At 40.6% G+C, this 19880-nt stretch overlaps 1 protein-coding gene across 1 annotated transcript in view; it reads left to right on the plus strand.

Moving 5' to 3' along the window:
- LOC149445914 (solute carrier family 2, facilitated glucose transporter member 11-like) overlaps positions 1–16953 on the plus strand; it is a 79350-nt gene extending 62397 nt beyond the window's left edge. The window contains exons 13-14 of the mRNA XM_089653169.1: positions 9569–9696; positions 16307–16953. Of these exons, the coding sequence (XP_089509295.1) occupies positions 9569–9696; positions 16307–16504 (326 nt within the window). The 3' untranslated portion in view covers positions 16505–16953. The remainder of the gene's footprint in view (positions 1–9568; positions 9697–16306) is intronic.
- The last annotated feature ends 2927 nt before the right edge of the window (positions 16954–19880 follow it).

Raw genomic sequence — 19880 nt, forward strand, 5'->3', positions numbered from 1 at the left:
ATTATGCACCATTACAACCTTCTAGCCACCGGCATCCTGACAACCAATGACATCATCAGTTGATAAGGAGGATGTCAGCTGCCTGCACAGCATCTCTGTTTGCCCCTCCCTGCCCTTCTCGGTCAGTGCTGGGGTCACATTAGCTCAGTGATGGAGAAAAACTGAGAGAAACACTGTAATACTAGTCAGTACCACTGTGCAAAAGTGTATTTGATTTGAAAGAATAAATCACCTCTAGCGTTGGGTGTCCTACATGTGTAGATGTTTCTGCATTATATAAAACTATTAGAACAGTTTTTTTACATTTTAGAATGGGGTGCCTCAAGACTATTCACAATTTTAAAGGGTGCCTCGGGACTGTCCATAATTTTAAAGGGTGCCTCGGGACTGTCCATAATTTTAAAGGGTGCCTCGGGACTGTTCATAATTTTAAAGGGTGCCTCGGGACTGTCCATAATTTTAATGGGTGCCTCGGGACTGTTCATAATTTTAAAGGGTGCCTCGGGACTGTCCATAATTTTAGAGGGTGCCTTTAAATTGTCCATAATTTTAAAGTGTGCCTTGACTAAAAAAAAAGGTTGAGAAACACTGCCATAGATGTTATATTCCCAGTCCAGTCCTACAAATGGTTTTCTAAATCTGACAGCATTAGCTTTAATAAGTACCTGATTGAAATACAGAGAGAAAACTTTCTGACATTAGCACAGCAGCAATATTTCTCAAAAACTTTTCAATCCTAGGATATAGGGACATCCACTTAAATCTGAGAAAAAAACACCAAAGTACATGGTGATGGGCAAAAGCATACATAATTATTTTAATAGCAATGTGCACATATAATGCCGTGAATGTGACATTCATCAAACATTGCAGGTGAATCACTACAATTAAAATTCCAGGAAGATACACCTGCAGTGAATGTTTGGTGAACATCACATTCTCTATTTATAAAAACACTAGTATTTATCTTTTAGTTAATAACATTAAAAAAGTTCAACTTGATGTCATTAATGAATATTATAAGACAAAACTTTTTTTTTTAATTTTTCAATAGAGAAGAGATTAGAACATCTATTAGGCATTTATTATAATAAGGATATATTATTCATGCGCTGCCACAAATGAATGATAAGCTGCTTCAAGCACCTAAATGTGTTCCCACATCAATAGAAAAATTCCCCAGGAATAGTGCTGCCCTGCCCCCAAGTGACCCAAAAAACAAACTAATATTAAATAAACACCCTCCTGAGCATCAAACCCAATGTGTAAATGAATAGATCTGTGAAACAAATAGAGTCAATAGTTAATAAGAAAACTGGCTGAACCACTAAATCCAAATGATATGTGAAACGTATAACAAAAATAAAACACAATCACAGTACCAATAAACACCTGGCCGAGCTGTAATAAACAGCTGGCTGAGCTGAAGAATATAGCATAAAAACCAGCAAGAACAGTAATAAATATGTGAAACATATATCAGGATATAAAACACAATCACAGTAGCAGTAAACGCTTGGCCGAACTATAATAAATACCTGGCTGAGTTGAAGCATAAACTGTTAAAACCAACCACAACAGTAATAGATAACTGAAAAATAAATGCCCAGCTGATCAATAAGCCCCACAATGGAATAAATCTGTGACGAATCAAGTGATATTCACATAAAGTGCGTAATGGAAAAGATAAGTAGCTATACTAAATATATACAAAAAAGAAAACAAATGAACAGTGAATAATAGATATCACTAATAAAGTGAAAAATACAGTCCAAAAGTGACATAACAGTCTTTTTCTTGCAACATTTAAAGTAATGTACCAGTGGCTTCAACAAGTGTGTAAATTAATTGTGCTCCTCCACCTTCAGGCATACACGCTCATCTTAACAGTTGACCCATAAAAAATATATGTCAGCATGCCCTCAATATTAATCCCACTGGATCTTCTGCTTCCTCAGGCCCCTCCAGGTACACTCAGTGACAATCCTTTACGTCTCCACTCCACTTACGTCTGCTAACTAGTGGATAGATATGCCCTTGCTCATGTCTCAGTGCTGCATTATTATCATACTTGACTAAATGTCAGTGTTGCATTTGCCCTGCATAACAAAGTTCCGCATGGGTCCTAGAGGTAAGCGTCATCAGACCATGTAGATATTTTTCTACTAAAAGAGTGCTTTCAGGTGCTAATGGGCCTCTCCCTGGGCTAAGGAGCCCAGCCAGTCCTACTGACACAAATATGCGTGAGAAGAGCATCAAAAATCCATGTCTGAGGTATAGAAAAGCCTCTTCCATACTGCAAACTCCAACACTAGGGCCTGAAGAGTATGTCAGGGCTGCCTTAAAGAGGTAGACAGAAGCTCTCCTGCCCATTATGCTTAGCCGCAAATAATTGCTGTGAATCTTGGGTGAATAGTGTGCTAAGACTGCCTTAAAAGGGTAGACAGAAGCTCTCCTGCCCACTATTCATTGTCACAAAGGATTGCTGTGAGCCTGGGTGAAGTTACCATAGCCAAGTTATTGCGAATATCTCAAGCTGCATTCCAACACTGTTGCTATCAACTACATAAAGTCTCCCACAGCAGAGAGTAGGCCAACTTCTGCTGGCATAAAAGAACAGAGGATAAACTGATACTTTACATTCAGCCTGAGGCTTTGCCCCTGCTGGCCATTTTCCTTTAAGGCAGGTAAGTTTACCATGAGTGGAGAAGAACCAAAGGAGCCAGGTAAGAAACCAGAGGAGGCTGTAGGTAAAAAACATGCTACAGCATATTCTCAGTTAGAGATGAGCGAATCGAACCAGGCGAACCAGAATTCGAGTCGAATTTCAGGAAATATTCGATTCGCGTCGAATCCAAAATTTTGCCTACTTCGGGTGCGCGAATTGAACATTTCCCGATCAGCCGGCAAAAGTGTCCCTGCAGTGAGCTCCGCTATTTCTGACAGTTCTCTGACAGAAGGAACACATGTTTAGCGGTTGAAACATTGTATCTATTAGTTTACATTTAGGATACAGATGTTTCAACCGCTGTACATGTGAAGAAGCTGTGAGAGAACTGTCAGAAATAGAGGAACTCTGCACATACACTTTTTGCCGGCTTGGAATTATTCTTATTTTCATCCTACTTGTTCTTCTTCATCCTCATCCTCAGAAGAAGAGGATGAGGATGAGGATGAAGAAGAAGAAGTAGGATGAAAAGAAGAATAATTCCAAGCCAGCAAAAAGTGTATGTGCAGAGTTCCTCTATTCTGCAGATACACTTAGAGGAGCTCTGCAGATACACTTAGAGGAGCTCTGCACATACACTTTTTGCCGGCTTGGAATTAATCTTATTTTCATCCTACTTCTTCTTCTTCTTCTTCTTCTTCTTCTTCATCCTCATCCTCATCCTCAGAAGAAGAAGAAGAGGATGAGGATGAAGAAGAAGAAGAAGAAGAAGAAGTAGGATGAAAAGAAGAATAATTGCAAGCCGGCAAAAAGTGTATGTGCAGAGTTCCTCTATTCTGCAGATACACTTAGAGGAGCTCTGCAGATACACTTAGAGGAGCTCTGCACATACACTTTTTGCCGGCTTGGAATTAATCTTATTTTCATCCTACTTCTTCTTCTTCTTCTTCATCCTCATCCTCATCCTCAGAAGAAGAAGAAGAGGATGAGGATGAAGAAGAAGAAGAAGTAGGATGAAAAGAAGAATAATTGCAAGCCGGCAAAAAGTGTATGTGCAGAGTTCCTCTATTCTGCAGATACACTTAGAGGAGCTCTGCAGATACACTTAGAGGAGCTCTGCACATACACTTTTTGCCGGCTTGGAATTAATCTTATTTTCATCCTACTTCTTCTTCTTCTTCTTCATCCTCATCCTCATCCTCAGAAGAAGAAGAAGAGGATGAGGATGAAGAAGAAGTAGGATGAAAAGAAGAATGATTGCAAGCCGGCAAAAAGTGTATGTGCAGAGTTCCTCTATTCTGCAGATACACTTAGAGGAGCTCTGCAGATACACTTAGAGGAGCTCTGCACATACACTTTTTGCCGGCTTGGAATTAATCTTATTTTCATCCTACTTCTTCTTCTTCTTCTTCTTCATCCTCATCCTCAGAAGAAGAAGAAGAGGATGAGGATGAAGAAGAAGAAGAAGAAGTAGGATGAAAATAAGAATAATTCCAAGCCGGCAAAAAGTGTATGTGCAGAGTTCCTCTATTCTGCAGATACACTTAGAGGAGCTCTGCAGATACACTTAGAGGAGCTCTGCACATACACTTTTTGCCGGCTTGGAATTAATCTTATTTTCATCCTACTTCTTCTTCTTCTTCTTCTTCTTCATCCTCATCCTCAGAAGAAGAAGAAGAGGATGAGGATGAGGATGAAGAAGAAGAAGAAGAAGTAGGATGAAAATAAGAATAATTCCAAGCCGGCAAAAAGTGTATGTGCAGAGCTCCTCTAAGTGTATCTGCAGAGCTCCTCTAAGTGTATCTGCAGAATAGAGGAACTCTGCACATACACTTTTTGCCGGAAACCGCTGTATGGAGGGAATGTCCCAGAACTGTCAGAAATAGACTATTTATGACAGTTCTGGGACATTCCTTCCATAAGGCGGTTGAAACATTGTATCTATTTGTTTCCATAAATGGATCCATTTATGGAAACAAATAGATACAATGTTTCAACCGCTGTATGGAAGGACAGTCCCAGAACTGTCATTAATAGTCTATTTCTGACAGTTCTATGACATTCCCTCCATACAGCGGTTGAAACCGCTGTATGGAGTGAATGTCCCAGAACTGTCAGAAATAGTCTATTTCTGACAGTTGTGGGACATTCACTCCATACAGCGGTTGAAAGATTGTATCTATTTTTTTCCATAAATGACATTCTGCAAATACACTTAGAGGAGCGCTGCAGATACACTTTTTGCCGGCTTGGAATTAATCTTATTTTCATCCTACTTCTTCTTCTTCATCCTCATCCTCATAAGAAGAAGAAGAAGAAGTAGGATGAAAATAAGAATAATTCCAAGCTGGCAAAAAGTGTATCTGCAGCGCTCCTCTAAGTGTATCTGCAGAATGTCATTTATGGAAAAAAATAGATACAATGTTTCAACCGCTGTATGGAGTGAATGTCCCACAACTGTCAGAAATAGACTATTTCTGACAGTTCTGGGACATTCACTCCATACAGCGGTTTCAACCGCTGTATGGAGGGAATGTCATAGAACTGTCAGAAATAGACTATTAATGACAGTTCTGGGACTGTCCTTCCATACAGCGGTTGAAATATTGTATCTATTTGTTTCCATAAATTGATCCATTTATGGAAACAAATAGATACAATGTTTCAACTGCTGTATGGAAGGACAGTCCCAGAACTGTCATTAATAGTCTATTTCTGACAGTTCTATGACATTCCCTCCATACAGCGGTTGAAACCGCTGTATGGAGTGATTGTCCCAGAACTGTCAGAAATAGACTATTTCTGACAGTTCTGGGACATTCACTCCATACAGCGGTTTCAACCGCTGTATGGAGGGAATGTCATAGAACTGTCAGAAATAGACTATTAATGACAGTTCTGGGACTGTCCTTCCATACAGCGGTTGAAACATTGTATCTATTTGTTTCCATAAATGGATCCATTTATGGAAACAAATAGATACAATGTTTCAACCGCTGTATGGAAGGAATGTCCCAGAACTGTCATTAATAGTCTATTTCTGACAGTTCTATGACATTCCCTCCATACAGCGGTTGAAACCGCTGTATGGAGTGATTGTCCCAGAACTGTCAGAAATAGACTATTTATGACAGTTCTGGGACATTCACTCCATACAGCGGTTTCAACCGCTGTATGGAGGGAATGTCATAGAACTGTCAGAAATAGACTATTAATGACAGTTCTGGGACTGTCCTTCCATACAGCGGTTGAAACATTGTATCTATTTGTTTCCATAAATGGATCCATTTATGGAAACAAATAGATACAATGTTTCAACCGCTGTATGGAAGGAATGTCCCAGAACTGTCATTAATAGTCTATTTCTGACAGTTCTATGACATTCCCTCCATACAGCGGTTGAAACCGCTGTATGGAGTGAATGTCCCAGAACTGTCAGAAATAGACAGAAACTGTCACAGAACTGTCCTTCTTCTCATCCTTCTCCTTCTTCTCATCCTTCTTCTCATCCTTCTTCTCATCCTTCTCCTTCTTCTCATCCTTCTCCTTCTTCTCATCCTTCTCCTTCTTCTCATCCTTCTCCTTCTTCTCATCCTTCTTCTCATCCTTCTCCTTCTTCTCATCCTTCTCCTTCTCCTTGTTCTCATCCTTCTCCTTCTCCTTCTTCTCATCCTTCTCCTTCTCCTTCTTCTCATCCTTCTCCTTCTCCATCTTCTCATCCTTCTCCTTTTCCTTCTTCTCATCCTTCTCCTTTTGCTTCTCCTTCTCCTTCTCCTTCTTCTCATCCTTCTCCTTCTTCTCATCCTTCTCCTTCTTCTCATCCTTCTCCTTCTTCTCATCCTTCTCCTTCTCCTTCTTCTCATCCTTCTCCTTCTTCTCATCCTTCTCCTTCTCCTCATCCTTCTCCTTCTCCTTCTTCTCATCCTTCTCCTTCTTCTCATCCTTCTCCTTCTCCTTCTTCTCATCCTTCTCCTTCTCCTTCTTCTCATCCTTCTCCTTCTGCTTCTCCTTCTCCTTCTTCTCATCCTTCTCCTTCTTCTCATCCTTCTCCTTCTTCTCATCCTTCTCCTTCTTCTCATCCTTCTCCTTCTCCTCATCCTTCTCCTTCTTCTCATCCTTCTTCTCATCCTTCTCCTTCTCCTTCTTCTCATCCTTCTCCTTCTTCTCATCCTTCTCCTTCTCCTTCTTCTCATCCTTCTCCTTCTCCTTCTTCTCATCCTTCTCCTTCTCTTTCTTCTCATCCTTCTCCTTCTCCTTCTTCTCATCCTTCTCCTTCTCCTTCTTCTCATCCTTCTCCTCCTCCTTCTCCTTCTCCTTCTTCTCATCCTTCTCCTTCTTCTCATCCTTCTCCTTCTTCTCATCCTTCTCCTTCTCCTTCTTCTCATCCTTCTCCTTCTCCTTCTCCTTCCTCATCTCCAAGGGCATTTAAATTAAAGGTACAGTGTTCTGCACTAATTTAAAGGCTCTCTGAAGCCTAGAAACCCTTTTAATAAGTTAACTTCGTAGCGAAGAAATTCGCATCGAATCGAATTTCACACTGGAATTCGCCGAATCAGCCGAATCGAATTTTTGAGAAATTCGCTCATCTCTATTCTCAGTCATTGGAAATAGCATGCATGGCCTTCCAGGGACAGAGTCTCTTTGAGACAGCCCAGGTCAACAGCATTAGAGATGCTGCTGAAGTTGAACACCTGTCATTACCAGCGGAAAAAGGCTAGAGTACAAATTGCAATGCCTTTTTCTCCAACTAATTGTTAAGAAGCGTCTTTTGTCCACTGGTGGCCTCCACATATCCTCTGAAGGTTTCTGGATCAAGATGTTTTTGACCCAGTTGTGATGGCTTCTGTGGGCATCAAAGATAACAAATGTTCTCATCCCTCCAGTAATTTCAATGCCTTGCTTTAGGACCCATGCACTACCAATCTGGAGTCTTGCCTCTCGTTCCCCTGTCCCCTTGTCATCACCTCGTGTATTAAGATGCTGGACCCAGTGCTAGCCTCATTGCCTTCCTGAAACATTCTCATGGTGGGATCCTTAGATGACCTCCTGTTAGGAAACAATTGGCACAGGCTCTATCCTATCAATCAACCTGACTTCGTCCTCCAGGTATTCTAGTAATTTGGATAGGTTCAAAACCTTGGGAGATCGTCTCTGGAACCGACTCAACTTAGGAATATCTGAATGTCCCTGCTTACAGCTCAGTACAAAGTGCTTTTCCTCATTGATAATTTGACACACTCTGGTCTCAGATTCAAGCAGTCTGGACCAGGAGCTATCTGGAACTCCACTTTTGTATGAGAGGCCTAGAACTGAGGGTAGCCTCAATTGAGGCAGTTCCTTTTTCCTAGTTTTACCACAGGCATTTACAGGCCTTTCTTTGGGGGACAAGTTTTCTCAGTTTTTGGACAGGTGACTTCCCTATTGCTGAGGCTCAAGCATCTGGCTCTGAAGCAAGGAAGTCTTCACTTCCTGTTGTTTAAGAAACTCCCATGGTGGGATACCGCAGACAGTCAGTTATTCTTGGGAAGAGACCTAGACATGGACACCCTTGATTTCAAGTGGCTTGGTTGTCTTTGATATCTTGTTTCCCAAAGTAACATCGAGATTTTCCGAGCTGTATGAAGTACAGGACCTTCTTAGTGGAAGGCTATACAAAACAGATTCAAGCAGACCATGCCATGCAAGTGGCGTACATACATTTTCAGGTTTATCCAGAGTTTTGCAATAGCAAATGATAGATTGGTATCTTTGGTAAAACGTCAGGCTCCAGTCTTGTCAGGCATGAGCTTTCCAGGTATACACAGTGGCAGGCAAACTGCATCAGACAGCAGCACCTAAATCTGTGAGAGTGATTTCTACCCCTGGAGTTATTCCTGGAGGTGTGTCCCAGTTAGGCAACTTCAGCAGTTGACTACCTGGCACCCAAGGTCAAACTAAAGGTTAGGCAGTTTTGGCTCAGATGCAGTGGTCCTCTGGTGGATGCTACAATGACTCCATGGGATCAGTACTACCCTCGTTTGTCTTCAATTTTAAGGATAGAAGGCATTACAGTGTTCCTTATCGTTCCACGCTGATCCAAGCAGATGTGGTACGCCAATCTAAAGGGATGCTGGGCAGTTATTCCGAGGGATCTACTGGACCAGGATCATCTGTTAACAAGGAATGTTTTTTGCCATCCAACTTCAAACTGCCTTTGACAGCTTGATGATTGAGACTCAAATTCTGAGAGACAGGGCATCGTGGAGTCTAGGAATCCCTTGATGCTAAGCTGAGAGGTCTACTTCTTGTTAAATCTATTGCTGGACATATGATGCATGCTTATCTGTTATGTAAGCCTTAGGACTTTCTCGCCTGGAGTTTCTTCGATGGACAAGTCCTCTCCTACAGCTGGGCCTAGGTCCGCATTTAGCTCTTAATGCTGCTGCCCACATGACTTTGTGGGATTTTAAGTCGTTCACTTGTAGCCTTCATTTGGTGACGTGACTCTTTGGACTGGTGACCTTAACTGGCATGGAATTCTTCATCGGTTTTGCATAAAACAAGGTTGATGTTACCCAGTTCTCAGTATTGCTTGGGCAGTTTGTATCTGTGTCCTCAAACAAGACATCCTTTTTCAGTTCTTTGGTCTGCATCCAGTTCACCCAAAAGAGGTTTTGGTCTCTTGGTTTGATGGCGTTGAGTACATGGGCGTACTGTTTTTCAGTGCCATACAATGGCTGTGATTTAAAGGACAATTTCACAATTCAAGCCTGTGGGTTTAATAATGCACTCCTTATGTGGGTGATATCCTTTCATTAGTATATCTGCTGCTATTTGGAAAATCTACTATTTATCTGTTTTGTATGGGAATAAATTCCATAAATGATCTATAGTTAATCACTGAATTGTATCTCCTATCAGGTGCAACCACCATGACTATCAATGTGGAAATATTTTCTCAGGAAGCTCGAGCAGCAGCTTTTGTCATTGTGGGGGTGATAAACTGGTTAGGTCTGGCTATCATCGGCATGGTCTTCCCCTTTGTAGTGGTAAGAGAAAACTGTATTGTACAAATTACTATTTAAAAAGTGAGTAAGATTCATAAGTGATGTGAATATGTGCATTGTGTCCTGTGAAATATTTCTTTACATAGAAGGAGCTGTCATGTTAATATATCAATTACTATGCTAAATTATACTATATGGCCAAAACTCTGTAGACTTTCCTCTGAATTAACGAGTTCAAGGTGTTTCCAGTGAGGGGTACTGGTATTGATGCAGCATACAGTTCAAAGGAATTTTAGACAACTGTGCATTTCCAACCTTGTGGCAGCAGCTTAGGGAAAGTCCTTTTCTGCTCTAGCATAACTGTGCATAAAGCCAGCTCCATAAAGACAATGGTTGGGTCTGGTTGGAGGAACTCAAGTGACCTGTAAAGAGCTCTGACCTCAGATCTATTGAACACCTTTGGAGTAATTGAAATGCAGATTGGAAGCCAAATCTTCTTGCGCAACATCAGTACTGATTTTCCGAATGCTCTTTTGGCTAAAAGGGCACAAATTCCCACAAACACCCTTCAAAATCTTGTGGAGAGCTTACCCAGGAGAGTGCAGGCTGTTATGGCTGCAGTGGGAAGATGGCAACTCTATATGGTGGGGACATTAGTTCTGGTGAACTAGGGGGGCCCAAGGGATTCCCTTAATTTGCAAGGATTACCTCTCAGTTCTGTTTTGAAGATGACAACACTATATTAACCACTTGCCGTCCGGCCACTGTTTATAAACGGCAGGACGGTGGCACTCCACGGGTGGGTTGCCATTCATAAACGGCACTCGCCATTATGGACTGTGCGCAGCACCGCGATCCGGACACAGTGAAACACAGTGAAACACCTCCGTGCGAGGTCCCGATCATGTGATCACTGATTGGTCAATTAGTGATCACATGCAGAGCACTTCTGACATCATTGCTTACTATGTATGAAATCTGTGAATGATCACAGAGGTCACATGGTACGAGGCTATTCACAACAGCCTTGTACCATGTGAAAAGCTGTGACCAATCACAGGTCACACAGTAGTTCTCAATGGCTGCAAGAATGCAGCCAGAGAGAAGGAGAAATTATTGCTTTTACAGCCTTTATGGGTGTAAAAGCAATCAATGTAAAAAAAAAAAAAAAAAAAATCTTCATCACCCCCCAAAAGTAGTACAGTGTCACCATGGTGACACTGTACTGCTAGGGTAACAGTATGTAAAAAAAAAATAAACAAATAAAATAAATATTAAATATAAATATATAAATAAAAATATTTAAAAAAATGTTTAAAAATTATAGTTTTTGGTTATAAACTAATTTGGCTTATTTTGTTTCTTACTAAAAAGATAACAGAATACATTTTGGCCAAGATTTATGATGAAATATTAGTTATTTGAAAAATTTTATAAGAAAAACACTTTTTTTCAAAATTTTTGAACATTTTCATTCATATAGCAAAAAAAATAAAAATCCCAGTGGTGAATAAATACCACCAAAATAAAGCTTTATCTGTCTCAACAAAATGCTAAAAAATTCATATGGGTACAGTGTTGCATGACCACGCAATTGTCATTCAAAGTGTGATAGCGATGAAAGCTGAAAATTGGCCTGGATAGGAAGGGGGTAAAAGTGTCTGGAGTGGAAGTGGTTAATACCTATGAAATGAGATATCCAACAAGCTCACATAAATGTGATGGTCAGGTTATCACAAACTTTTGGCCTGCAGTGTACTTTTGACTCTTTAAATCATTAGTAGGTAAGGTAAAATATTCCATACCAATTTTAATTAGTCGGTGTAAGTGGTCTGGAATTTGTGATTCATCAGTTTAGGGACTGCCGAGCACCTAAAATTAGTTTTTTAGATAAATGCTATGTGCACCTAATGTCTATGGAGTTCATGGAGAAGCATAGACCATTTTTCAGAAATATTAAGACCTCTAGCATTGAGTGAGTAGAATTTCAGGCTCTGTTGGTCAGACTTCCCAGTAAGTGCAGGCATGGTGGCTAAAGGAATGGCTATACTGGACATAAATCAGTACTGCACAACACTTAACTGCCAAAAAATATCTAAGAAGGGGAAAAGAATGATATAATGGAGCATGAGCAGGATCCTGCCAAGGGAAAAAAAAAGGAGGAGGGGGAGAAAGAAATCCCCTCTGTAAGTGGATGAAAGCTGGGTGGGAAAGGAGAAGGGAGGGAAAGAAAATGGGGTGAGGGAAAGAGTAGGAGAGGGTGGGGTAGATAGGAAAAAGGAGGAGAAAAAGTCAATCAGGTGGGTGCAGGTAGAAAACCCTGTACCCATTGCACTAAGTCGAGGATGTATCAGCACGGCTAAAATGGGGTGAAGAGAGGTGACAGACTGAGACATTCAGTCACTGAAGTGTGACAGAGGGACCACATTGTACCTAAGGTAATAGCACGATGATCCTGTGGCCTCTGGAGGGGAGCTGATAAGATAAAGCTATGTGTCAGTGTAGTGGTGCTGCACTAAAACCCACAAGATGTGGGAGGCAACCGTAGGGACCAAAAGGTGGGCAGGAAATGCGTCTACCAAATAGTATAAAACATATTAACAAAGCATGGGCATTACATGTGGACCAGTAGATCTAGTACAGTTAACCATAAACAATGTGAGATAAAGTAAAGCAATGTAATGAAATAGAGTGAAATTATATGACATGAAATAAAATTAAATATGGTAAAGGCCTCCAGGTCCGCTGTGGGAATGATCAGCAGACCTATGTTGGGATAGGTCCAGTTCTCCAACTAGGGTGCTGGAAACCCCATAGATAGAGAGAAAACAGGTGGCGCACACACCTAGTGCATTATCCAAGGTTTATTGTAGGAATTAAATAATAAAAACATACTCACAGACGAAGCATGTATCTAAAAAGCATAGAAAAATGGCAATGGCCACAACGGCGGGCAAGGTGTTCTCACTGTCAGTGCGGTCAAATGGCTGACGCGTTTCGGGGACGAATCCCTTTCTTCAGAGCTGATGACCAACCTCTGATGCTGATGTATGATGTATGGACAGAAAGAGCCTCGCTGTTGATGGCATCAACCTTAGGTACATTCCTACAATAAACCTTGGATAATGCACTAGGTGTGTGCGCCACCTGTTTTCTCTCTATCCAGTGGCTGATTTCCCCGTCTGAGGAGGGCTGCACCCCTGGAACATTTCCTTTGGTTGTCGCTGTCCTGGTACCCTTGGCTTCCCTTTTGGCTGTGCATATCCTGAGGCGCTGGAGAGTACATACGATATCCTGCTGTGAACCCCAGTACCATGCATGAATTCATTCTAATCACCAGCAGTGCACATAATTTCTCCTTTCAGTTTAAAGTCCACCATACAGTAGATAAAATCACGTAGGGGGGTCTCCTTCTCTGATGGAGAGGTGTTGTAATTGTATGTTTACACAATGAATAGCTACTGGGAGTCTATATATATCCGTGGGGCAGGGGCAGACTGGCAACTCATGGGGCCCCCGGGCAATAGGGGATCATGGGCCCCTGTGTCCTTGCCCAAACTCAAAAAAACCTATGAAAAAGGTACCAGGGGCATTTCATTGGGGCCCTTACTGACCCCGGGCCCTCGGGCGGTGCCATTCCAAATGGTCAGTCCACCTCTGCCGTGGGGTTCCCCCAGTTGGATAGCTATCTCTGGTCCAGTTATCATTTTATTACATGCTAAGAATTGTCCTTGTTTACTGTTTAGTACTTGTTAATATGCTGGGATACTGTTTTGACTGACCAGTGATATTGGATGTACCTCCAAGATTTGTAACACTGCATTATTTTTGTAAGATCTCTTGTCTTGCTGAAGTAAGCAATAAAAATTTTAATCACAAAAAAATAGGGGTATCTCTGGGGTGCTCAAGAAGGGTCTTCTCCTCAAAATTTTTAAAAACGTGACCTGCCCAGTCGCATCACTCATTCACAGTTACCTGCAAAAAAATGTGCATTTATTATTTTTTAGCAAAAGGTGAACTTATTATTTAAAGTGTAATACCAACTTAAACCCAACTACTCCTATAACTGTTCTTTCCCCCTTCTAAAACTGCTGCTTACTAATCTGTGTGTAAGAAAGATATACAGTTGTGTTCAAAATAATAGCAGTCAGACATCACTAACCTGATCAATCACTGTTTTTGGTAGAAATTATATCTCTACATGGCAAATCATTTACTAGCAGGTGTAGTAGAGTAATAGAAATCCAACAGACCCAACAGTCATGACATGCATGCTGCTGATTCTGTGTAATTGATTCACTAATTGAAAGGGGCATGTTCAAAATAATAGCAGTGTGGAGTTCTATTAGTGAAGTCAGTCATTCTTTGAAAAACAGGTGGCAATTATTGCCCTTATTTAAGGAAGGAAGGAAGGCAGCAAATGTTGTGCATGCTGGTTACAATGTATTTCTCTCTGAAATTCTGAGGAAAATGGGTCGTTCCAGACATTGTTCAGAAGAACAGCGTACCTTGATTAAAAAGTTGATTGGAGAGGGGAAAACATATAAAAAAGTGCAGAAAATGATAGGCTGCTCAGCTAAAATGATCGCAAATGCTTTAAAATGGCAAACAAACCCTGAAAGACGTGGAAGAAAGCGAAAAACTACCATTCGAATGGATAGAAGAATAGCCAAAATGGCAAGGACTCAGCCAACAATCAGCTCCAGGAAGATCAAAGAAGGTCTAAAGTTCCCTGTGAGTACTGTTACAATTAGAAGACGCCTATGTGAAGCCACGCTATCTGCAAGAAGCCCCCGCAAAGTCCCACTGTTGAAAAAAAGACATGTGCTGAAGAGGTTACAATTTGCCAAAGAGCACATTGACTGGCCTAAAGAGAAATGGCGCAACATTTTGTGGACTGATGAAAGTAAGATTGTTCTTTTTGGGTCTAGTGGCCGGAGACAGTTTGTCAGACGACTCACAAACACTGAATTCAAGCCACAGTACACTGTAAAGACAGTGAAGCATGGTTGTGCAAGCATCATGATATGGGGATGTTTCTCATACTACAGTGTTGGGCCTATTTATCGCATACCAGGGATCATGGATCAGTTTGAATACATCAGAACACTTGAAGAGGTTATGCTGCCTTATGCTGCAGAGGAAATGCCCTTAAAATGGGTGTTCCAACAAGACAACGACCCCAAACACACCAGTAAACATGCAGCATCTTGGTTCCAGACCAACAAGATTGACGTTATGGAGTGGCCAGCCCAATCCCCGGATCTTAATCCAATAGAAAACTTGTGGGGTGACATCAAAAATGCAGTTTCTGAGGCAAAACCAAGAAATAGAGAAGAACTGTGGAATGTAGTTCAATCATCCTGGGGTGGAATACCTCTTCACAGGTGCCAGAAGTTGGTTGACTCCATGCAACACAGATGTACAGCAGTTCTCAGAAACAGTGCTTATACAACTAAATATTCATTAAGTGATTCAAAGGAAAGCAAAATCTTCAAACATTTTTCAGTTTATATAGTGAATGTTTGAGTTTGTAAAGAAGAATACAAACACTGCTATTTTTTTGAACAGTCTAATATTCACTTTTCTTCAATTTGTTTAGAGGAACAACACAAATTTGATATATTTTTCTTCATGTTTTGATTTGGAATAGAATGTGTAGTGTTCCCAATGCATTTGTGTGTATGGAAATAAAAGCTATTAGAAGGATTTTGAGCTTTATTCACTTTCTTCAACACACTGCTATTATTTTGAACACAACTGTGTGTATATATATATATATATATATATATATATATATATATATACTTACCAATTTTCAGCTGTCTCTGGTCTGGTCACATAATGTCCCCTATGTCAGCCAGTGGCAGCTGCTTCAATGGACCATCTACTTCCTCCTCTCCCCTGAAGCCATGCTAGCTGCCACAGGGGAGCTGGATCACATGGCAGGGCCAGAGTGGCCTGAAAGTAGGTGAGTATATACATCTTTCTTACAAAGGATAGTTAGCATAGGTGTTAGGAGGGGGCAGTTTTAGGAGTAGTTAGGTTGAAGCTGGAATTCCACTTTAAAATTGTTAACACAGCCGTTCTAAGCTGTAGAAAGCCCTGCCCCTGTTGAACTGCTGTTGGAATGATTCTCATTAAAAATAAAGGGAAATTATTTTTCTTCAAAATCATAAGTTACTGCAGCCATCTAGTGTTAATACCTATTGATACCTGTGAGTATGCGAATGTCACTCACCAGCAGACACAGGACACATGCCCCAGGTACCCAGTGCTAGTGAAGCCCATGTGCAGTGCGTACTACAGGACCAGTGCCAGTATGCACAGTTCAGCACAGAACAAGGCCTGCTAATTTATACAAGAACAATTATTTGCAATCTATTAAGCTCTCAAAAAGTGTCAAGAACACTTTGTTTCTGGCAAATGGTATAGTAGAGTTATGTTCCGTACTTTCTGAAAATGTTCTTAGCCTGAAAAATGAAAACTAATACAGCCATAACATCAGAAGTGGTAAGCAGGAGAGCTGCAGTATATTACATTTCTGCCTTAAAGTTTAGAGTAGAATGTCTTTGTCATCCGTATATTATGGCTGAAATTTGTGCAGCATTCTCTATACATAGCATTCACTCATTTGCTTCTCTTCTTCCAGGCTACAATAGAGCAGTACTGTTTCCTTACATTCCTTGTCATCATAGCAATCTGTGGAGTGTTTCTATACTTTTACCTACCAGAAACAAAAGGAAAATCATCACTGGAAATAAGGGAGGACTTCAACAAATACAACTACAGAAACCAGCCTAGCACAGAGCGCACCCCTGAGATTTTTTTTATATCTACCAGACTCTAACTTCACAAAGCTTCAAACATCTGTACTTCAAATTGTTTTTGGTCAAGACTTTTTTTGACCCTTATGAAAAGATGCCAAGCAGAATTTGGAGTGTCTGTTCACACAAAAGTGTCATAAGTACCTGGAAAAATATGTTTTATATACTGTGTACAGATCAAGAGTTTTATCTGTACTTCTGGCTATTTGCAATGTTATAAGAAAAAAGAAATATTCCAGGCAGATACATATATTTATTAGTCACCATGTCATCAATGGCACAAGCTTCTTATAACCCTTTAATTAACAGGAAGCATAGGCTACATCTTTGAGAGTCAAAGGATTACAGAGCTTTGCCAAACACATCTATAACATTATTACTGTTTTCTTAAATATATGTGCAAATGTGATTCATTCAAGAACCACTTAACATGGTATCAAGGATCGACTATTAAAGGTCACATGAATCATTATGGCATAAAATGTATCAACATTACTACATCACATTATTTAGGTAAAAAAAAAACCTGCTAGCCTTGCAGTAAAATAAAAAGATAAGGAAGACAAAACCAGCAAGAAAAGAGGTTATATGGCTGACTCTATGTACATATATAATTAGTCTATACATAGGAACAAGGACCTTAAGCATTAATACACTTTTTACATTAAGATGGAAACTTTCACATGTACAGTATATTAAAAATGTTTTAAAGGTTATACTTCTCCTTTAAAGGATATGTTCACCTTTTGGACAAAAATAATAAATGCACATGATTTTGCAGGTAAAAAAATGTGCATTTATTATTTTTGTCCAAAGGAGCCTGGAAAGCATTGCACCAGTGATCAGTAGATCGCTGATGCCATGCAGGTCTCCTGCAGACCTGTCAGAATATCTGCTTTCCGTATGGGATGTACAGGCAAGCAGATATTCTGACAGGAAGCTTCAATGAACTTGTAGGCACTTATTCACAGAACCCTGTAAATGAGCGACGTGGCCATGTGGGCGGAACCCCGCACAGCCATGCTGTTTTCAAATCTAACAGATAGTACGGGGAGACTTCTCCCCATACTTCTGTCACGGGGGGAATGTAGTGGCTGCAGCTATGGGAACATATTACATGTTCCAACCTAAAAACGGGTGGAACATGTAACATGTTCCAAAGGTGAACTTATTCTTTAACATTAAAAAATATCCTGTTTTATTTGTGTAGCTTGTAACTATCTATGTATACAGTCATGGCCAAAAATATTGGCACCCGTGCATTTCTGTCAGATAATCTACCACTTCACCCAGAAAATTGTTGCCATTACAAATATTTTGGCATTCTCATGTTTTTTGCTTATGTTTTTATTGGTATGACACAAAAAAAGTGGAGAAAGGCCAAATTTGACACACTCCACACAACACCCCAAAAATGGACTGAACAAAATTATTGGCACCCTCAATTTAATATTTGGTAGCACAACTCTTGGAAAAAAATAACTGAAATCAATTGCTTCCTGTAACTTTCAATGAGTTTCTTACACCTCTCTAATGGAATTTTGAACCACTCTTTTTTCGCCAACTATTCTAGGTCTCTCAGACTGGAAGGGTTCATTTTCCCTACTGCTGTTTTCAGATCTCTCCACAGGTGGTCCATGTAATTGAGATCTGGACACATTGCTGGCCAGTTCAATACTCTCCAGTGCTTCTTCTTAAACCATTTCTGGGTGCTTTTTGACACTGTGTGAGCTTTTTTGGGTGCTTTGGATCATTGTCTTGCTCTATATCCCATGACCTTTGAGTCCCAACTTTCTGACACTGGGCCCTACATTGCACTCCAATATTCTTTAATAGTCTTCAGATTTCATAATGCCATGCACACAGTCAAGACATCCAAAGCCTGAAGCAGAAAAGCAATCCCAAAACATCAGTGAAGCTCCACCATGTTTGACTGTAGGGACTGTATGCTTTTCTTTAAAGGCCTCATTTCTTTTTCTTAAAACAGTAATATGATGGGCTTTACCAATAAGCTGTAAATTTGTTTCATCTGTCCACAGCACATTCTCCCAAAAGGATTTTGGCTTCTTGGGTAAGTTTTGGCAAACTCCAATCTGGCTTTTTTATGTTTCTGTGTCAGAAGTGGGGTCCTCCTGGATCTCCTACCATAACGTCCCTTTTCATTCAGATAGAGACATATAGTGCAAGCTGAAATAGTTGTACCCTGTGCCTGAAGGTCAGCTTGAATTTGCCTGGAAGTTGATTGAGGTTCTTTATCCACCGTTCAAATAATCCTTCATTGCAATCTTTGATCAATTTTTCTCTTTTGTCCATGTCCAGGGAGATTAGCTACAGTGCCATGGGCTGTACACCTCCTGATAATGTTGTGCACAGTGGACACAGGAACATTAAGATCTCTGGAGATGGACTTGTAACCTTGAGATTGTCCATGCTTTCCCACAAGTTTTGTTCTTAAATCCTCAGACAATTCTTTGCTGTTCTTTCTCTTCTCCATGTTCCATGTGGCACACAGAGACACACAACAGAAAGCTTGAATCAGTTTTTCACCATTTGAACTGGTTGGTGGTGTGATTCCTATGTTTTCAGCACTTGTTAATTGATACAGGTGAGTTTATTTACAAATTACAGAAACATCACAAACTTGGAATGCAATTATTTCTTACACTTTTGAGAAGGTGCCAATAATTTTGCCCAGTCCATTTTTTAAGTTTTGCATGGAATGTGTCAGATTTGGCTTTTTGTCTTTCCACTTTTTTTGTGTCATACCAATACAAACAACAGAAATAAACATGAGAATGCCGAAACATTTGTAACTGCAACAATTTTCTGGGCAAAGTGGTGCATTATCTGACAGAAATGCAGGGGTGCCTTTATTTTTTGGCCATGTCTGTATATGGGGAAAGCCTTGTTTGCCCATTACATAAGCAATCCCTACTTTCTATTTAGTAATAATGTACAGTGAATATGCATGATTGCTTACTTAGCCGATAGATTGGTGTTGAAGAGAGAATGCCTCCTGCAGTACCTCCTGTTGTTCTACTGTGTTCTGACAGCTGGGGGGCATGTGGAGCCTTCCCAGCCAGCAGAACACAATGATTCCTGCCAGTGGCTATAGCCGCTGGCAGTAATCACATATAGACAAATACGACAGGCTGGTTGTACCCAAGTCGATCAATGGATTGACTTAGGTACAATCAGCCTGCCCATACATGTATCAAATCTCAGCCGGTTCCTGCTGTGCCAGTTGAGACTTGGTCCATATATGGATCCATGTATTGCTGGCTTTAGACTAGCAATTTGAGATTGGGCTTGAACTGCAGTGAAGGCACTGAGGTACTGTGTTGATGGCAGAGAAAAAGAAACAAGACCCTTATTCGGCTATACCATCATCTATTCCCT

The sequence above is a fragment of the Staurois parvus genome, unplaced genomic scaffold (genome assembly GCF_062004578.1).
Source record: "Staurois parvus isolate SC_StPar_1 unplaced genomic scaffold, SC_StPar_1.0 ptg000704l, whole genome shotgun sequence".
In the NCBI taxonomy this organism is placed as follows: Eukaryota; Metazoa; Chordata; class Amphibia; order Anura; family Ranidae; genus Staurois; species Staurois parvus.